This window comes from Hippocampus guttulatus, chromosome 10 (assembly GCF_054856545.1).
Source record: "Hippocampus guttulatus isolate MCC_2025c chromosome 10, RoL_Hgut_1.0, whole genome shotgun sequence".
NCBI classification, from domain to species: Eukaryota; Metazoa; Chordata; class Actinopteri; order Syngnathiformes; family Syngnathidae; genus Hippocampus; species Hippocampus guttulatus.
Window position 1 is genome coordinate 15,847,186 of NC_141270.1, and position 21,876 is coordinate 15,869,061.

Below are 21,876 nucleotides of genomic sequence, written 5' to 3' on the forward strand. Positions count from 1 at the left end.
AGAAAAGAAAAGGCGCCTTGGAGTTAAAGAAGGCTGCTTTGCCTTTAGATATAACTGCGCTTTTCCGCACTCACGTTTCTTCACTCCTCCTCACACAGCACTACTTGTGTTGACTCTTGTTTGCGACTATGCTTGATTTTATTTGTAAGTGAATAGCACCTGCCCAACTCTGCCTCTGACTGGCTTACAATTAAATTTGACACTACTCTATCATCATTTAAAACGGGACCATTTAAGTCGCACCGCCATGCCTCCTTATGCCTCGTCTCCTCTTGGAGATTTTCAGCCTCCTATATTAAAGTACATCTGGAAACATTAAAGATGGCATGGTGGGAATAATTATTTAGTGTTGCATTGTCCTGGCCAAGTGAGAATTATAAGCCTGCGCGGACATGTGCACACTGTTGCACCAATAGCCCTGAGATAAGATGTAGCAAAGTACTTAAGATGCTGCCAGAGCACAAAGACATGACCGTCTCACTGGAGAAGATTAGAAAAATGGAATAAGCCTCGTAGCACAAACATGTCCGCCGACTCCGTCTTTGCAGACCAGCACACTAACGCCAACTACTCTCCCACTCAATTTGATCTAATTAACAATAACATGCTGTTCTGCAGAACTTTTGAAATGGTGTAGACTGCAACAACCACATGAGCTACTGTCAATGTTTTAGTCAGTCTCTGCTGGAAAAGATATTGCCTGCTGAGGAGATACTTGCCGCATGGGATGGCGACAAATGTGGTGTCATGAGGATAGAGCAGATTTAAAGTGACAGGCATACAAGGCTGTACACAACGAATATTCACTAACACCAATCTAACAGTTCCCATGAACTGCTGTGTCACCTGTCCCCCAACCTCATCGCAAGCTGATCTGTCATGTCATGTCAAAACTGAAACATGTGTCATCTTGTCAGGACAATTTTCAAAGGCACACAGCACATAGGGGAAAGCTAACAAATTACAGAGTTTGAATCACGATGACACATTTTGTTTAATTTAGGATATGATTACTAAATGAGAAATTATGCCCTCCAGTGACCTTTTGGTACAAGATTGTTAGCACTCCAGAAGCCAGAACACTGTTTTATATTGCATATTAGTTGCCATTATGAAATTATTGCTTGTCCTTGCACATGTTCATCAACCCACCTAATGAATGTGCTGTGATGAATATATCACAATTTTTTTCAAATAAAACAAAATGATAATTTTGCACCTTTAGGAGTTTTTTTTTTTTTTTTTTTTTTAACTGTTTCATTAGTGTTCACATACATACCCGTCGGTGTTTTCTGCAGGGCCAATAACAATACAGATCACAAAAGAAGGTGATCCAGGGTCACCATGGCAATACCAACAATATGCAAGTCATATTCCTAGTATTAGCAGTTATACAATCAACATTCATTTCACATTTAATTAAAGGCATGCTAATGCTTTAAATTAAATACAGTGAGATAGAAATAGAAGGAACCCCCCATCACCCCATCAAGACTGAGGTTCTTGACCTGAAATGGAATTTTGTCAGTACAAGACAGAAAAATAAAGGAAGAGCAGGTTTTCAAATAGTTTGGCAACATTACCATGCTGAGAAGACTGGCTGGTGAGCCTCGATTTATTGTGTCACATTTAAAGTTGAGGAAAGATTCGCCCATGGTGTCATGTTGTCGATTTGTATCCTTGTACTTGGGGGCAAGGCTTTCCAGTAAGGGCAACGTGGTAGACAATGGAGGCTGTTGCAGTGCCGTGCAAGACAGGCCAAGAAAGTTGGAGGGTCGTATCATAAAGGCCTCCAGAGCTATGTTAGCAGAGACCTGAGAAAGATAGAAGCAAAAGAAATAGGTTTAAAAAAAAAGAAAGGAGAATGAGAATGAGCGTTGGAGAATATTGGGAGAGCATGAAGGCCTACTAGAGAAAATAGACGGACAGAATAGCTAGCCTAGAAGTCAACAGAGGTAAATCAAAGTCACACGTTATAGTAAACCAGCTGATTACGTTTATCTAAAGCAAATTAAATTGCAATTATCCATTTTCAGCACCACATTTTATGTTCACCACATTTAACCTGCAACTGAAAAATGTAAAATGGATGATACATCTGTAACTCTCTAACTTGCTCAAACAAGTAGACAAAATATGCTTGTAATAAACGTGCATAATGGGATGCAAAAGAAAATGCTACATATGTCCACAAAAATAAACTGATGTGTTTCACATTTAAGTGCTTGTATGGTGATTTTCTGAGCTCCGCGTCATTAGTTTCCATCCATCCATTTTCAACACTGGTTATCCTGAACAGGGTCATGTCGAGGGTGACCAGCGAACTTCAGGCGAAAGGCGGACTCCACCCTGAACTGGTTCAGTTGCAGGGCACATATCGAGACGATCAAAATTCACACCCGCATCCACAGCCGCTGATTGGAAACCGATCCCATGCTGCCCACTTACAAATCAGGCCAGTGGACCACTACACCATCAGCGACTTATCATTAGTTTCCGATATTTGTTTTTTGGGTGAGCAATCCAATGGCCACTATTGTTTTTTGTTGTGTATGCACAATAGCTTATAGACCAGACACTTAGGAGACACCTGTACAGAACCACTTGTTTAAAACACATTACTTGTTACACACAAACAACAAAATTGTATCCCAAGCCAAATCCTTTCTCATCATTCTGTGTTGGAGCAAAAACAGAGATGTACCTCCCCTTATTTTTTGTTGATTCTTCAATCATACCTTAGAAATGGCGTGATTGTCTCCAGTCAACGCCAGGTCAGCAATGCGCTCCACACACTGAACAATCCGGGTGCATGCTCTTGCTTCATTCTGGGCCATCCATAGGATATGCTCCTCTACCAGCATCATGTTGCTGGCTATCTCTGAAATATAGTCGCCCAGCTGCACGGACATAAGAAGACATGCATTCAGATGTATGCATGTGCAAAATTAGAATCAAACATATAAAAAGGCTTGGACACAAAGATGTCGATAGATCATCCACATCAATCAGGTCAACAATAGACACATTTGGACATAATTTGGAATCACAATTGTGAAGGGAACAGTGGCTTCATTCATTATAGAGAGATTTAATTTAGATTAGTGGCTCAAAAGGGGAGTAATTGCTTCCCTGGGATGTCAGCTTGCTGTTTACTGACTGTACTATTCATTGTTGCTTCATTTTACTATCTCTCATTAAATGAATACTGTATGTGTGGCCCGCTACCTCATCTTTGGAGGTATATACTTCAAAGATCCCCGAATAATTGCTTCTCCCTTGTGACCCATTTGGGCTAATTGGACTTGTGAGAGTTAAGCTCAGCACTACCTGACATTCAATGCGATTGGGGGTCTTTGATTGCCTCTGGCCAAAGACGGGAGGGAAGTTCACTCGAAGCAAAACTGATGGCATCTTGGTGCAGAGGAAATGGAGAAGGGAGACGACTTTATATTTCGGTGGTCAATTAAGGTACAAACACCCAATTGGAATGACTTTTCTAGCATGTCACTGATGTGTCTGCCTGAATATCCTTTTCTATTTGCTCAATCATGCCTCGGAACAAAAGAAAATACATTGTTGTCGCTGAATGGAATAAAAAAGCTGATTGTTTCTTAGAAAATGACAAATCACGGCTTCAAGACAGTTTAGAACAAATCCCCATTCTCACAAAAAAATATGGTTTAACAACGCAATTGCTTTTTTGATGGTTGCAAAGAGCATGGAGAAAGACAGTTTCATTTGGAACCACAGGCAGAAACACAAAAATTGTGCTGGATTTAAATAGCACCTTTTAAAAAACATTTCAACACAATTATTTCTGTTGACATGCATGAATCAACAGTGAGGTGTACAAGTACAGTGCTGTGAAAAAGTATTATGTCGAGGACAGATACCGGTAGGTTGGGATTTTTTTTGTGCCTTAAATGAAACTGGCATTTAGAAACAACAGTTCGTATTTCCTTGGCTTGTCTCTGTGTAATATTTAAGTTGATTTGATGAACTGAAACCTTTGGGTGTGATAAATATGCATATTTGCACTGAGGATTGAGAGAAAGAAATTTCATGTATGCCGCATCTCATATGTAAGCATATTTGACAATGAATATGACCTTGACCTTGACCTTGAACACAGAAATCAGGAAGGGGGCAAATACTTTTTTAACAGCGCTATACACACATGGACACAATCGTGCAGTACCAAGATGCTCACAAAACGACAACTACCAATCAGAGAAAACTTGTTTGCTGTATGAAATTAAGGAGAACAGTCACCCAATCAGAGCTAACCTTATGTAAATATAAAAAAATAATGAGATATTTAGCCGAGTGTGAAGGAGACAGAGCTTACTGACACTTTGTTCCAGTTTGCCTGACTCTGGATCGTCTTGGAATTTCAACTGACTGACTTCTTTGTGCCCAATGAACCAAACACCAGCTCAGAATACCCTTGCTCTTTGGAGTTCTGAGAAGGGGTGCCCGGGAACACCTTACCAGGGGCATTCCCTCATTCTGCTGGGGGACTTCAATGCTCATGTTGGCAATGACAGTGACACCTGAAAGGGCTTGTTTGGAAAGAATGCCATGTCAAAGACTGTACGCCTCTTGTACGTCAATGAAATGAAAGGTAGTCATTTCTATTAGTGGCAAATCATGTCAACTGTGTTCACGCCCACAACGGCACAAAACACCTGCTTAAACTTTTAAAATATTATAATGTATTCTTAAAAAATTTATTATCAAAATAATCATGAGTATTATAATAAGAAACACACAATGAAAGGAACACTCTACCAACTGTGAAACATGCATGAAACATATATTCTGAGAATACTTTGCTACATTCAAAATTCAAATCGACTCTCAAGATAATCGAGGCATTCTAGAGCTAAATACTGCATGCTGCTCAGCAACAGAAGGGTCCTCCGAAAGAATAACAACTCAAAATGCACAACTAAAAAGACACAAAAAAGCCTGGAAACAAAACACTGGAGTTTCAAGTGACATTTTATGGGCCTTGATAAAAATACTATTTTACGTCATGAGACGGAGCTGAAATACGCAGCCTGCGGAAGGCACTCAGCAGTGTACCAACAATTTTGTTCACATGGACCATGTTACAAGGATAATCACTGTTTTTCTGTTCACACTTACTTCCTTGCGCTTCTTTACCAGCCTGGTCAGTCTCTCGACGAGGTGCGTAACAAAGATGACATCCATGACATCAGTAAAGTGAGCCGCCCTGCTGGTAAAGGCCACTAATTGCTGGCCCAAAGGCTGAGCGTTGGTGGCGTTGACGGTTATCTGTCGTAAGATGGAGCAGATTTTGAAGTCGGTTATGAAAAACATGGCTGGACTCTGATAAGACTTACTCTACATTAAAAATACTACGTCACAAAAGTTCGTAATTTATCTCCATGTTGATGTCATGAGTTAAAAAAAAAAAAGTCACCCCAGTAAGTCAGTTTGAATCATTTGTTTAAAATAACGGCTTCCTCACTACCAGTAAATCGTCACATATTTGTGAGTACGTCAACAAAGTGTTAGTTATTTAAAGACTAACAATATGTTCACAATAAGGGCTCCCTCATCATTTCAAAATTCTTTTAACCACATTGAATTAAGATGATCTTGACAAACACTCCACTGGTACGGACTCATTAGTTTCCCTGATGTAATGGTCTTCACTTCTCTGTTGCACCACCCTTACGACCATTCTTCAGGTGTATTTTTAATTTGTCATGAGTGTTTTTTTCTTTGTTCGGGTGTGGCATAAATTGTCTGTACCAAAGTGCAAATAAAAGTCTCAATCCCTGTATTTCAATGATGTCAGGCCCTCATTTATAAGGCAAAATCTGCCCGTTAAGTTGCTTAGGCTCACATGACTGGTGTTGTTTATCCAGCATGAATTATGATATTTTTATTTGAGGTGATGGTCTCATTTCAAGGGATGCATCTGACCTATAGGTTAAGGTGCAGTCACATAAGTACGAGTCCAACTCAATATCAGAATCTTAGCGCAATAACAGTACAGTATTAATCCAACCTTAGTTACTAAACATACAAGGACATAAACAATAAAAGCAAACTGTAAAGTGTGATTTAGAAATCCAAGTGAAGGTGCGGCTATAAAACATGATTGAGCAAATTTTGCTCTGTCGTTATGGTCAATCGTTTTATCGATACCTGGGTGAGCTCATGTAGCACACGTGTGAATTCACTGGCATAAGGGCACTGAGTGTAATCTTCTTCAGCCCACCGTCCGGTCCGGTCACAGCGCTGCCATGCCTTCTTCTCCTTATGGCTGGAGAACTGTGGAGCGTTGCCCGATGGGTGAGGGGCAGAACCGAAGGTGGAGGGAGCACAAGGTAAGAAGACCAAGATGCCCGCTAGAGTCTTGGGCCACCTGCAATTCAAATACCACCAAATAATCCAAAGGACATCTGTGTCTCGACTGCAGCTGGCTCAAACACAAAAAAAGAAAACCAAAATCTATATGAGGGTCTTTTCCCTTTTCCTTCATATCATAAGTCAGTGCAAAAGTGATTTTGCATTTATATTTCTAGTTGAACGTTATGTCACTCGATAGAATTTTACAATGAGCAACGATTGTGATGCAATAACTGAAAGAGAGGTACTTGTATGTGAGCAGCAGGTGTGCGGCTGGACGATTTTAATGTGAATTGGTTGAATGGACTTGCAAAGAAGTGGCCAAGAGAAATGGCGGGAAACCGTTGGCAGTTGATAATAGACGAGAGAGCCTTGCTTGGTGTTAGGAGACCATAAAGGAAGGAGGAACTGGGAGATCCAACAGGGTTCCTAACTTGATGCACCTGATGGCAAAGCCATACTTCCGATTCTTATCAAATTAGCAAATTGGAATATTTTGTTTGCAACTTACCATGTAGTTAAGATACACTTAAAAAATATGGAATTGTGGACTTTTGGCTCCTCCCATTACAGAGTTCATCTGACCATTTTCTATACTGCGTATCCTGTTCAGAACAGCAGGGAGCTGGACATTGGGTTCTTTGACCCAGTCTGCCAGACACTGGACTGGACTGCACATATACAGACAGACAACTATTGGCTCTCAAATTCACACTATAACTGAGTGGAAATGATGCCGCCTGCTTGCAAGTCAGATGAGAGATCACCGACACCTTCAATGACGACCATATGATTTATTTTTTCAGTTTTTCACATGATTCGATACTCAGTATTACCAACCCAAAATTGGTACGCATCCCGATTGCTGACATTAAGTTAGAATTGGTTCCAGTTTATTATTAGTTTTGTGCCTCAGCTTGGTGTGGTTCTGTTGGCTTCATCAAATCTCCCAGGAGTTTGAGTGTTTGAAATTCGGAAATATAAACAACCCTTGTAAACAATGGTGGCTGTTGGTCATTCAAGTGGATTTTGATGATGTGCAGCTTGCGAGCAGGTGGAGCTGCTGTACGAGGCTACTGTGTGACCAGCTATGAGTCTGAGCGTTCGTGACGGGGTGAGAGGCTGCGCAGCTGCCGCTGCTCATTGGAGAAAGATACCGCAGAGTGGCAGAAGTGAGTTGCTAAACACAACGCTCAACGTTTTTCAACACAGACAAAGTCACTGAGGATCGGCAATGTCTCGGGATCAGTTCAGAACAACGAAATGAAAAACGTGGAAAATGCTTGCGTGGAGGTTGACACTTCAATATCGCCGCCGCTTTGCTAATTTCACTGGCAGTGGAACAAACCATTCTACATTTTTCCATCAAAACAGTAGACACCCAACGTCTGTATACACTGTATACAAGCACCGTGGTATGCGGGGATGAATGAGAAGGAAGCCTTTTGGGTAATAAGTAATTGATTTTGAGCAAAAGATGGAGGCATTATAGAGCATATTTAGTGGATGAAATATAAATGGCTTTGCGAGGGGGTGGTGGGTTCATAGAATGATAAATATTGTATATGAAAATTGATATTCCTGTTGAGACAAAGGACACATTAAAAAGACAAATATAGTTTGCCTTTGTTGTTTTGAAAGTACTACATATGTTGAAAAGAAACGAAAAGATGCAATTGGGGTCAGGGTAAGGTGGAATCCAATGGATTCCCATCACTTGGCAATACCAACAATACATCAGAACCATACTGCAGTCACTTGTCATCTGCTCCGAGGGTGACCAGGCATGTCTCTGCTCTGACTCAGAATTCCTAGTAATAAATGGTATTAAAATGGTCCCAAAGTAAAAGAGGGGGCTCATTTTCCAGTCCATTACGCCAGTGCTCCAAGAGAGGCTGAGTCTGTGTGCTTATGCAGTGGAGGAGGGCGACGAACTACAAAGGATGACAGCTCCACACTCACATGAAAAGCAAGGATCTGGGGGGTGGGGTTTTGCTGATGAGAGCTAAGAGAATCATGGTGTTATTTTTTTCAGGCAAAATAGCAAAAGGAACAAGTCCTCCTGTGCTTATGGCAGTGTGGTCGAGGTCAGCCACAAGAGACTGTTGACTACTTGTGGGACTTCATCCCTGACAAGCCTACATGCATTAAATATATGATGATACCATGTTTTAATCGACATGCTTATTTATGGAGCATTGGTTCTCAACTGTTGTCACACGGAGACCCAGGTTTTCTTGTTGTAGCTCAGTCAGGATGGACGGGAAGAACATATTGTTTAAAATAACCCTTAAAAATGTACATGTATGTGTATCCTATTTTAACTACCAATGGTCAAAGTGACTTTCGGAGCACTTTATTAACTCATTCAATGCCAGAGGTTTTTCCCAAATTCAGATTTCATTGAATCATTTTTGAAGACCCACAGAAAGCTGAGTTCTCAAGCTATATTTGCATGGAACCTACCAAAAGAAAGCGTTGACCCTGTTCATTCTTCATTTCTAGCCTTTACCATTCTTTAGTAAACAGCAGTTGAATATTGGTAAGTTTCTTGAAAATAAGAAAAATAACTTTTGGTGAAAGGATACAGTGCACTTTCATGCACTTTATGTATGTGGTACCTCAAATATCTGTACAATGCTTTCCAACTAAATAACAATATAAACAACACAAAAAGGTCACTTTGATTGCAAAATAACAGTTAATTGCAAGATAAACACAGCACTGGTGGATGACCTGTGCATACTTTTCATACTTTCATACTTTCATACTTTGTGCGTGTGTGTGTGTGTGCGTGTGTGTGTTTTTGTGTGTTCTGCATGCGCATGTTTGTCAAGGATGACAATGTTATTTTGTCATCTTTTTTATTTGAAAAAGCTCTGTTGTAGCGTTAGCTGCAGGTATTTTTCCAAGTTTTCAACACCACACTGCTTCTACACATCACCTAGGATCGGCGTAAGGATCGCCTTAGAACACCCCACACCCTCTCACACTGTGTGCGACCAAAATCTGATCATAGCCACTCCTGCCATTTAATGGCGATTTATCAAACCGAAATCCTTCCCACAGCCCCAATACTGACTGAGGAGGGGCGCAAAAATAAGAACGCAGCAAAGGTCATGGCACTCATTGAAGCGCAAAAAAAAAAAAAAAAAACAAAAAACATTCCAAGTATTCAAAATTATTCTGAAATTTTAAATCACTTTGTACAAATACCATTGAGCCCCTGCCTGGAATTTAGAGTTGCAGAGGCTTGTCTGTCAGGACTCATGCTTTGGATCCAGAGGGTCACAGTTTGACATAGAATGTTTCATAACACATGACTCACACCCGATGCTACACACCACCTGGTATTCTTTTAAATGAATGACGAACTCAAACTCTATTGATGGGTTTAAACATGGCTGTTCATGAACTCTGTGGTTCTCAATTTTATTTTTATAAACCAGTGCACAACTGTACAAATGCAGATCATCATGACAAAGAAAGATCAGTCGAGAGTTGACTCACCTAAACTCCCCCTTGTTGTTGGTGACTCGGTCAGCAGGGCAGTATGGCGCAGACATTTCTAGTACAACTATCTCCATCTGTTGAGAACTGTTGCCTCGGGAACTAGTCATTAGACACTCCCAGGTGCCAGCAAGGCCCACGTCGATGTTGGCGAGGATGACCTCACTGATGGAGGAGCAAAAACAGGAGTCACAAAACTTTTTTTTAATTTTTTAATATATTTGAAATGGTAATGTAGATGCCACAGAGGGGTGGCTTAAAAATGAGGAGGTACATCTTACAAACAGTTTAAATGAGATTTACCAAGGGGTTTAGGGTTGATCAAGTTTGAGGCCTGACACAATTTTTGAGTGGATTTGGATTGTTGCTGGATTATTTTAAGGATACTATAAAATGTGGGAAGTTTAGAATTAGAAGAATTTTCACATCATGTGTTGTCATAACTATGGACACTGCCGTAAACATACACGCCCCCATCTTGAGTTAGTGTTCACGAGGGGGCGGAGAAAGAAAAAGAGTGCGCCGATGGAATAACTCGGATTGAACCGACATGGTTTTGTCGGGTTTCAAAAAACGTTCTACCCGTTAAGTGTATGCATTTGTGTGTGTGTGTGTGTGTATATATATATATATATATATATATACATACAGTATATATATATATATATATATATAGAGAGAGAGAGAGAGAGAGAGAGAGGGAGAAATATAAAATCTTCCTGTTTTACACTCAGTCTCGTCGAGCCTGAACATCCCAGCCACCCCTCCCCCCAGCTCACTGCAGCATCCAGCCAAAACAAGCAAAGCTGTGGATGCCATTCAGCTTGGATTTTCCTACATTATTAGAAAAAGGTCACCCACTACCACGAGATAATAAAACACGAAGAAATCACTCATTTGTGAAAAGCAAAAGGAAAAGGCATGTTCACCAACCACTGACCTACATGCACAGTAACACTGCACCATTATGGAAAAAAGACCCTTCGGACTCAAAAGGAAAATTCATGCTTGCAGGTTGATGGCTGATTAATTGATTGTATGTTTCTTATGAGACAACAAACTTTTAATTTGTCCTTCTTTCCAACAATTTTTTTAAAGCTGATCCCATTTTCAGGGAAGCCGACATGCAATTTGTTAATACAGGTAAAGTGTGACCAAAAAATGATTGCAACCGATACTATGGCTGCTGAATTTTGTTTTTAATCATACGTTTGTAAAAACGAAGAGACAACAGCACATGCTACATCCGGGAATGTCTCAAGTGACAAAGTGGACACATTTCGAAAAGCTAATAAAATCTTGATCACCTGAATTAAGGAGCTCAAGTTGGCTGCTTGAAATGTAAGCTCTTGGGTCAAAAAAAAAGGTTGGACAGCCAACAATATGACCTTTTATTCATGGTAAACAGTTAATAGTGGTAAATAAATAAAATAACATGAAACAAATCAATAAACAAATGTGGTTGACTGCTTGGCACGTCCGCCTCACAATGCGGAGGTCGACGGGACGATTCCAGGCTCCGGCCTTCCCGTGTGGAGTTTGCATCTCTTAACTCTTAATTTAAGAGTTACATCTGAATTCAACCACAATATATTAATATACATATTGTTCCATTAATCCCCTCTCTGGCAGTCTGAATTAAAACTGAGCCTTGTTACCTTCAAAATGTACTTGTAAATGCAGCCATAGATGGCGCCCGAGCAGGCAGCCATCGGCAAGTGCTCTTCAAGAGCCTTGCTTTTTTTGTTGTTTTTGTGTTTTGTTTTGTCACTTTGTGTTGTTGTTACGTCGTATGTACCTGATGTGGATTGTTTTCAGCATTTCTTGTCCACGACATTTGTCAAAGAAGAAGAATCTGTGCTTGGTGGTTGCGCCTTATCGGCAGCACGCATGTACCAGCACTGATTTTGATTGGGAGGAATGTCGGCGCCATTTGACTGTCGTTGCTAGAGAGCCCCGGGGCGACTGTGTTTTGCGCCTGTAATTGGCACCATTTTTCACAGCCCGTTTTGTTCAGCGGAAATGTCGGTGCTGTTGGACAGTCTGCGGCTGGATGGATGGATGGATGGATGGCTTGTGGAGCCGATGATGAGAAGAAAGGAGTGTCAGCAAAGAGCGCAGATGCGTAAGTGGAACTGGGAGTTGCCGCTTGGAATTGAAGCGGATTTATAGGGGATAGGAGATGTGAGCCATCTCTTGTTTGTCAGTGGATGTTACAACTTCTTGTTTGCTTTCAAACTTAGTTTGTAGCAGACGAGTGCACATTTTCAGCATGACGTCTCTGATCCACTTGTGAAAGGACACTTTGATTCTCTCCTCTTCCATCTATAACTGCTTCAACCAACAAAGTGTATGCAGAAAAAGTGGTTAAGATTGCACGACTGTCTGTGTCATATGTGTTGTGTTGTATTATTTTGTCATTTTATGTTAACTGTTCTGTTGATGGTGGCGCGGGCACCCGCCACGGCTCCTTTCTCTCCTGAGGAATGTAATTTCATCCGTGCTGTATGTTGCACATGTAGCACAATTGACAATAAAGTTGACTTGACTTGAGAAGTTGGACATACAAATCAAAATTATTAATTGCAAAGAAACTTCCTCTTCACAATAAAATAGTGTGCATGTTCCTCAGCCCCTGAGGTTGAGAGGAAATAAATTTCATCTGTGCTGTATGTTGCACATAGAACACATTTGACAATAAAGTTGACTTGAACTTGAACTTTTGTATATGGGCAGGCAGAGTGTGCCATAATCAATACTGCGTCTAAGCTACGAAAGCTCCAACTCTCTTTATAAAAGCAGACAGAGGGATTCAAAACAGAAACCTTGAAAAAGTGAAACATAGGTTGAAAGAAAACACATTTTACAATGCTAATATTTACAGGCAAGTCATACAGTGACAGACTGACATGCAAAGATGACAAGAAGGCACAGACACGGATCATTTCTGCCGCCATATTTCCCAACCATTTTCTTCCTAATTCTATACACGATTACGCTGATTAAAAATGGAAGGGATTAGGAGGGGATACATCCAAAGTGTCTGCCGTAGCTTGCCACGGGGTTGTAAAATGCTTGATTAATGAAACATGAATCACAGGATGGTCCCACTGCTACTGCTCGTACAGTTAATACTGGGAGTTTGGCCTAACACCATTACTCAGCAGGAGTCCGGCCCACATGGCAGAACCATCAGGCCTCAGGGGGTCTGAGGCTGTTATGCTCACTCTGAGAAATGTAAACAGATCATCTTAACACAGCTGCAGCGGCAAATGATGCACTGTAATTACATGGTACAATGTGAGGAGGGAACTTAAGGCACCCAAACAGTGACTCAACCAAAAACTGTGAACATCACACTTTAGCTTTTATCTGTGTAGCCAACCGGGTACATGGTGCTTCTATCTCTCATGTGGCTTAGCTAAATGCAGGATGAGTGGAATCGAATACATCGCCTGAAACATGTTGAGTTCACCTTCAAAGAGGTCACTTCACCGAGACTTGGGCATCTGCGCTTGCACTGCCGCAACACGGTGTGACAAATCCAGACACAGGCCTTAAGCCACGTACTAAATCTTGTGTATTCAGTCTTTCCCCTCTGATGGGACATGCGGGGCGAAGCTTAATGACTCAGAGGACATTGATCCAAGGTGACAAACCTCAACAGGGGCTGCTGTGACTCCTCACTCATTGTTCACTGTGGTTAAACAAGCGTGGAAAATGACTATGTGTTCAAGAACAAGCCTTTTAGATTGAAGTGTTTATTTTTTGACTTAATGAAGAAATGAAGTCACAGCTCTGTGACCCCTCCCCCCTACCCCCCTCTTCGCAACAATTCAAGATGCAACGCTGAGCAAAAGGTAAAGTCAGCTGATTGTTTTTGTTGGACTGAGCTTTGTGACACACTCAACACTTATGAAAATGGCTTCTGCTCCTTGTAGGGTTCCTGTCGATGAAAAACATTTCTGCCAACACAAATGTGGCCTGAACGGGCTCTACTCGGTGGAACAAATTGCATTATTTGTCTGTACTACAGGCCAACAACGCGTAATCGTAAGTAGGGCTTCAGGAGCAATGAAGAATTCACCATGTCTTATGAAGGGCTTTGACAAATAGGGCCTAGTCATCGTCGTCGGGGGAAAATCAATATGAATATGATATACTGTACATTATAATGTATTATTATAAATTATTGAAATGAATTGCCCACAAATGCAACTGCAAAAGGATTGCTGTTGATATCAGCAGATATAGGGCGCTAAACAGATTTATTACACCACCCAGCAGGGTGGGCGGTTACCATTTGCCAAATTGCCGGTGACGGGGAGTAGTGTGGTAAATATTTTCCATATTCGCTACTGCGGCAAAGGGCCCATTCGTCAGTCAAACTTGCCCCCGGGGAACATCTGGCCAGTGATGCATATGATTGGTTACAGTATAAAGAGATCGTTGGTTGTCCAAAAATAAATAAATAAATCAACCAAAGGGCTTGTCAATCCAACGGCGTATGTTTACATACGCGGGTAGTGGCAAGGTTGCAAGTGTGAGCAAGCTAGATTATTTTCTGCGAGTCTGAATGGAAGAACACGCAAATACTGCGGCGGTTTCTGCACCACTTTGATACGCCCCCATCCCGTGTCAAGAAAGTGAACACAACAAAACAACCATTTATCCATGACACAAGTCATATTAAGTTTGAGTAAATTCTCTTTGAGTACATTCTCTCTATTTTTCTCTAAAGTGTATGGGGAAAACAAAGATATTCAAAAGATTTTTCATGTTTCATGTTTGTGCCAACGGCAATGTTTAAAGCTTGTACGGGCAAAGTGTTGCTATGTGTGGCTTTTACCTGCAACTCGATATTTGTGTTTCATTCTTTTTGCTTTATTTATTTATACCATCTTTATTCATCTTATGCTTTGAAAACAGTTGTCGTGGTTTACAGAACACGGGCAGAGCTCAACCAAAGAGCGCCACCCTCCGCCTTTGAGTGGTGGAATGGGTCCTGACTGGTTATTTATTCAATTCCATTTTATTGTGGGCACCATACAAAATACGTATTTTAAGAAGAAAATGGTGAGGGAGGGGGAAATAGAAAATTGAGATTCATTTCATACAGTTTAAGGACAAATCCTATTTTGGGAAACTGTATATTGATAACTATGAAGGAAGTTATATTTTTTCACAATATATTTACGGATAAAACAAGTTATATTTTCAAGGATATATTTATGCTTTACTGGTATTTTAAATTTGTATTCTGGCATTTTATATGTGTACTGTATCTTGGCTTTAGTAAAATTCAACTCTCTCTTTCTCTCTGTCGTCCTCTCTTTCTCACTGTACATTGGCTGGAACGAACACCCTCTAATTCTTTGCTTGGCTTGCTGTGTTCTTTTGTCTCCTTCCTTTTCAGGAAAGCAGCCAGATGAGTTTTACCTGTGCTGCGGGATGAAAAGCTTTAAAAGCTGGCAAGCTTCCCCCATGTGTGTTGTCCCACCTTATTTGCCATCATAGTAAGGTCGCTTGTGACAAGTTGGCGACATGTTTGGCACATAAACTTCCTCAGTCTTATGTCTGTGTTGACAAGATCGTAAATAAAAGATAAGCAATATCAAAAGATGTCATTTCAAAAGATTAACTTGTGATGTCTTCATTTTCCCGCAACTGTGGGCCAGTACAACAAGTTGTGAGTACATGATAACATTTGGGATTTTGCATGGAAAAAAAATGGATTGACTAATACGAACACGTCACTGAAATGAAGAATGCTTGTTCGAAAATGTAGAAAGTAGCATACAACGAAAATGTGCAACAGGTATAACATTGTACTTGATAAGTGCCAAAAAGACTTAATCTAGTTGTGAAGTCACGGTTTCACACTGCATCATGTTTCATTAAATCGACATTCCCGCAGATGAGACAATTTGTCACATTGACTGCTATTGATTAGTACAACCATATTTTACAATCACTGCAAGATTTGTAATCCAATTGCTCAGGACAGAACTGACGAAATAAGATGTGAATTTTGGCCTAGCACAACAGATATTGTTGCAGTGTAAAACAACGGCTGAAAGTACGATGTTGATTCTGGGAGGGAAATTGAATACTGTTCAAAAAGAAGCGGCAAACAGTCTGCCATTCATTTTGCCAAACAAACAAATCGAGGTGAGCGTGCCAGTCTATTATTGGTTAGCGGCCTGGGCACCCGCCCGTGATTGTCAGTTTGTCATTATTTTAAGATAATCCAAACTGTAATCATCAATTGGTCAGTCCGTCATGTTACTTTAACTGCGTTTCCGTTTGTAAATTTCACCGGTCCACCATACGGTCAACCGTGTCAGTACTGTTGGAATGCCCCCTTCTGTCAACCTGAAAGCAATAAGGTAAATTCAATGCACAATAACACTTGTGTCAGCATCCCATCGATATTTATTTTACAAGAGAAATGTATACGATTGGTTGTAGGTTACAAGAATAGCTATGGAAAAGGCATGTAAGGTTTGGACTTAAAACTTCATTGCTACAATTATGTTCCAGCATCTGTTATGATTCGGGTGTGATCACCAAGAGATGCGGGATGGGCTGCAAGAACAACCTCTCTCGAGAGGGGTTGCAGATAGCTCAGGGATGTTGGCTCAATGCCAAGTCAATCCTTGTCTGTCCTTTCAGATCCTTATCAAGGGCACCAATAACTAAAGTTAAATCCCTGCTACTTTAGATGATTGAGAGATATAGAAGGAAGGTAGTGTGTGCGCGTGTGTGTGTGTGTATGTGTGTGTTTGACTTCATTACTGTGTGTGTGTGTGAGCTGCAAAGGTGTAATCAGTTTAACTTTGTGAACTGGCATGTGTTTTTCATTCAAAAGGGGTGTCAAAAGTGAGATTTGTTGCTCAAGTCATTGTGACGACTTGATTCAATCCATGACGATAATATACAGCTTATGAACATCACTTATGATAGAGAGCCGTTAACTTGTTTGGATTAGTTCATTGCAGTGGACACCACTTATACAGTTCAATCAGCCTGCCATGCATGTTTTTGGAATGTTGGGGGAAACCGGAGTACCCGGAGAAAACCCACGCAGCCCCGGGGAGAACATGCAAACTCAGCACAGGGAGGCCGGAGCTGGAATTGAACCGGGTACCTCTGCACTGTGAGGTCAACGCGCTAACCAGTGGATCACCGGGCCGCCCTATATATTATCTAGAGACCCGGGAGCACCATCCCAGCGCATTCGATTTACATTCCCTTAATTTTTTTACATGTATTTAAATACAATACAATGTTTTATATATTTAAATACAATAAAATTGAAGCATAGGTATGATAGCAACCAGAGGCAGCATTGAGAAAAGCTGCTGGTCACCATGGTCAACATAAAAACAATTTTTTTGGAAGAAAAACAATAATATATACAGTACAGGAGGTGTTACATCATCTTCAAAACATTGGCAAGATGAGTGGTCCCTGGATTGCTCGGCTGGCATAGACAGTGAGTGCGAGCGAGCAGTCCCCCTTCCCTGGCGCAGAGGTGCTCTGTTACGTGTCGTAAAATGTTGACTGTTGTATGTGATAGTCATAACATTTTGGCCAATACAGGCCAGAGAGTCGCAAACAATAAACTAAAAAAGTTACATGGTGCTTGTTGACATAATTACCCCATGAAACTAAGAGACGAGGGGTGTGATCAGCGCCAATAGCCGCACGGCACAACAGGTGCTCCACCACCAGTTTCTCATTCTTTTATATTCCATCATTTTCATGAAAGGATACAACAGAATTTTAATACATAAAATCCGGCGACCATTGCTCTGATAAAATGTTCAAATGAAGGATGGAAAATATGTTTATGAGCTACTCAAACAGCGAGTGCTAATCATTTTAGGTGATGAAGTACATCATTGTCAGACTGCAACAGAGTGCAAACTGTCAAAATGACAGCTCTGGCAGATCAAGTAGTTTTAAAATTCTGTTAGTTCTCATGATAATCTCCGTTCCAATCGATTCTCAGTTATCAATGCCCTACTGTACTCCTTCCGCTTCGCTGGCCCATTCAGCGTGGCAGACTCTGGTCCAACAACTTGGCAAATGTGCAGCGAGCCTCGTGCTGATACACAAATAAGGATTTGTTGGCATTTGCACCACGGCACAGACGCAATGTCTCTGAAAATAGAGCCCCATATGTACATGTAAAAGGTACGTGATAGCTCCAAATTCATAGATTTCTTATGTTTAAAAAAATCTTTCCACTGCGTGGGTTTTCTTTGGGTACTCCGGTTTCCTCCCACATTCCAAAAAACATGCATGGCAGACTGAATGAACACTTTAAATTGTCCCTAGGGGTGAGTGTGAGCGTGGATGATTGTTTGTCGCTGTGTGCCTTGAGATTGGCTGGCAACCGGTTCAGGGTGTCCCCCGCCTACTGCCGGAAGACGGCTGGGATAGGCTCCAGCACCCCCCGCAACCATTGTGAGGTTAGCGGATCAGAAAACGGATGGATATATCTATATATATATATAGATATAGATAGATAGATATACAGTATATATAGATATACAGTATATCCTTAGAAAGAGCTTGGCATTAATACAGGTGTACAATATCATTTTTCCTTTGGGTAAATCATCTGTTGTGTTGCTTGTACCTGGTAAGCAGACAACAGTCATGAAGCAAGGTTTCCTCCACATAAACACCTCGGTCCTCTTGCGTGGACACGGTGTAGCCATTGTGATGCCATCGCAGCTCAACTGAAGGGTCCAAATAAGTGACAGTGCACTGAAGAGGCAGACGGTCTCCCTGGAAAACCAGCTGCCTCTGGGAAGGGATCAAATGAAAGAGAGGAATTTCCAGAGCTCCATCTAGGAAATGAAGAGAGAATAAAACAGCATGGTCAGCATATCAAGCATCCCTTCCCTCATTGCTGACGCATTAAGGTAGCGCAGGAGCTGAGGGGGTAAGTTCTACATCTTTGTGATGAAATCAAAATGAAAACTCGCTCTGGAGAATTGTTCCTCTATCTTGTCTGCAGATTTAACATCTAAAAATGCAGCATCACAAGCATAATTCCAATCCATTCTGGCTGAATAACATCCATAAACCAATAGCACCAAGGCCCACAAAATAGCATTGTACACAAACACATTCGTCAAGGTCATAGTCATCCCATGTCGGTCCCAAATGTTGTTGCTGTTGCTGCGAGAAAAGAAGAGCAGCTGTAAAGTCGAACAGCCTCGAGAACGCTTCTGGACTCTCCTTGACTCCTTGCATGTACATCACAAAGGAAGGCTTTTGCCATACCACTTATTGGATTATTTATTGTACCTTGGGAGCTTGCTCTTTTTTTTTTTTTTTTTTTTTTGTCAGCGAGTATGATCATGATAACGATAGAAGTCAAACTTTTTACTGGCATATCTGATTTTCACAAAACTCCTCCAGAATCTGCACACGCAGCACATATAGTATGCATAATATTGAACTCATGTACCGTAAAAGAAGCTGCGTTCCGAGACCACTGACTGTCCATTTTTATTCACGGACCAGGATTAGCCTCATGCCTTGCCAGCAAATCGTACCACCTTGGGAATTATTTCAGAGGGTGTTCAATACAAGGCTGGACATTTCTTTGGACATCCTCCAAAGACTAACGCAGTCTTTGACTCTACATGCATGCAATCAATTTTGGCTGTTGCTGCCATTAGACAGGCAATTTGATGTATACTTCATAAAAACCTTTCATGCCTCAAAGCATAAGCTTCAAATAGACATACAAAAGGATTCATATCAGCACCTGAACGTATACAGCAGTATTTAGCAAAACTATTTGGCTCCTGTAGAATAATAGTACAGCATATGGATTTTCTGTTGATAGAAATGTGAGGGAATTTACAGTATGTTCAGAAAGACATTTGTGAGGTTATGGCTATCAACTTCTTCAGGATCAAATCCATCCAAGCATGGCTGTAATAGCACAAAAAAAAGTTCACACAAAGCTGGCATTCAATCGTCCAAAATCCTTTAACAAGATTAAAAAAATGAAAATTCAGTCGAAACTCGGGAGTCAAGTCCTGATTTATGAGAAGGAGGGGTGTGCCACTCCTATTTTCTGAAATATAGAAAATCAATGATCAATCAGAACACTTAGAACTTTCTCTCTCTCTCCCTCTCTCTCTCTCATCCTTGGTGATGACATCTTTGTAATTATTTTACCTCCCTCCGTGGCCATATTTTATTGTCCATAGCTTGGAGTTTGAAGAAACATGCAAGTGACAGACTGCATAAACAGCATGGTGGCATTGACTTTTGAATTAGCCAAATGTCGATGATGTTGCAAACAATGCTCTGAGCTACGATGTGGCCTTGTATTTGCGTGTTGGAGCAAAGCACGATTTTTGGTTCCAAGTCAGGTAGTGTCAAGGAGACAACAACGGCATAAATAAAAACCAAATTGTACATATTGCTGTGTATGGGAGCATAAAAGTATATCGTGGTGCCTTTGTCCATGGAAGAATCATTCATTCTCATGACCTAACTTTGTTATGATAAAGCCAAATGGCCCCCCCTGGAGCATGATTGATTACATTGTTTATCCTACATTTAGAATTTTAAAAGTCTGCAGTACCGTATTTTCCATACTAAAAGTCTCACTGGATTATGAGGCGCACCTTCAATGAATGGCCGATCTTGTAATTTTTTTTCATATATTGGACGCACTGGTTTATAAAACGCAATCTACAATGCATCCACAAGATAGAGCTGCACTCAAAAAAAATGTAAACAGAAGGATCAGACGTCAGTAAAATGTAGGAGACCGGCGGACTGTCTCAGAAGTTTTTGTTATTTATTCCTTTGTTGTGTATTCCCAAACAAGGAAATCACTAAATAAATTCTGTAGAGGGGGCTATAGAATTTATTTAGTGATTTCCTCGCTTGATTTTCTGTTTTGATGCATTATTTTCAATTTTCATAGTTTCATTGAAGTAATCGTTAATTTATGTTTTTCGGAGGCGGTCATGAACGCCTCTCGAGTCGAACGGAAGAAGAGAAGGCACGGACACTGACGAAGACATACCTGTATTTGTTGAGACTGTGAAAAACATTAATAAAGTGTGCGTTTTAAAAAAAACAACACCACAGCTCTCCTTTTTTCGGAGCTGCAACAAAAACTTATTTCATAAAGCAGCGACACAGTTCACTGTACCAACAGCAAGTTATAACATTGACTCATTAAGGTTGAACTCTCTTGCCGCTATTCGATTTCCGTGTTCTATTGCATGTCTCCAACAAGGAGGCAATTTGGGATCGACATATTACCGTATTGACCATACACAAGGCACACTGGATTTTAAAGCACGCTGTGAGCTTTTAAGAAAATGGAAGACTTTTAGGTGCGCCTTTTAGTGCGGAAAATACGGTAATGATGAAACATGTTTACTCTTTTACCACACAGCGAACTGTTGATTGTGTGTGCTTTACATGCTGAAAAGATTTTAAAAACATGTTTAGATGTATAAATGATATATCCAGCCATATCTCATATCTGCTTATCTTCTTTGGGGTGGCTCGTGAGCTGAAGCGCATTATACAGTACATGATATATCTCCTTCAAGCTTAGGGTTCTCTACCAGAGGTCTGGGAAATCGATGGTCGAAGCCTGTGGAATTCCAAGGTATCTGTAGTTGTCCTGCACATCTGTATGGAATGTGAGGGAATGCTGGAGTACCAAGGGAGAATCCATACGCATATGGGGAGAATATGTAAACTCCGCACAGAAAGCCTGAAATTGAGATTTCAACCACAAACGTCAGAGCAGCTAAGTGGATGGACTAAACTCTGGGCCAAAAGCTACAGTAATATTTTTCACGATGGCAATTTTTACGTGACTGATTCCAACTTAATACCTCAGGGGCTTTCAACATTTGAGTTTCTACTGTATTGTAAACATTATTCGTAGAGGGGAAGAGCCTTTAAAAA

At 40.8% G+C, this 21,876-nt stretch overlaps 1 protein-coding gene across 1 annotated transcript in view; it reads right to left on the reverse strand.

Annotated features, from left to right (window-relative positions):
• Nucleotides 1–21,876, reverse strand: part of adgra1b (adhesion G protein-coupled receptor A1b) — a 152,917-nt gene that overhangs the window by 80,668 nt on the left and 50,373 nt on the right. The window contains exons 7-12 of the mRNA XM_086121638.1: nt 18,551–18,764; nt 9,901–10,065; nt 6,187–6,406; nt 5,155–5,304; nt 2,739–2,900; nt 1,584–1,814 (exon numbers count right to left, since the gene is read on the reverse strand). Of these exons, the coding sequence (XP_085977764.1) occupies nt 1,584–1,814; nt 2,739–2,900; nt 5,155–5,304; nt 6,187–6,406; nt 9,901–10,065; nt 18,551–18,764 (1,142 nt within the window). The remainder of the gene's footprint in view (nt 1–1,583; nt 1,815–2,738; nt 2,901–5,154; nt 5,305–6,186; nt 6,407–9,900; nt 10,066–18,550; nt 18,765–21,876) is intronic.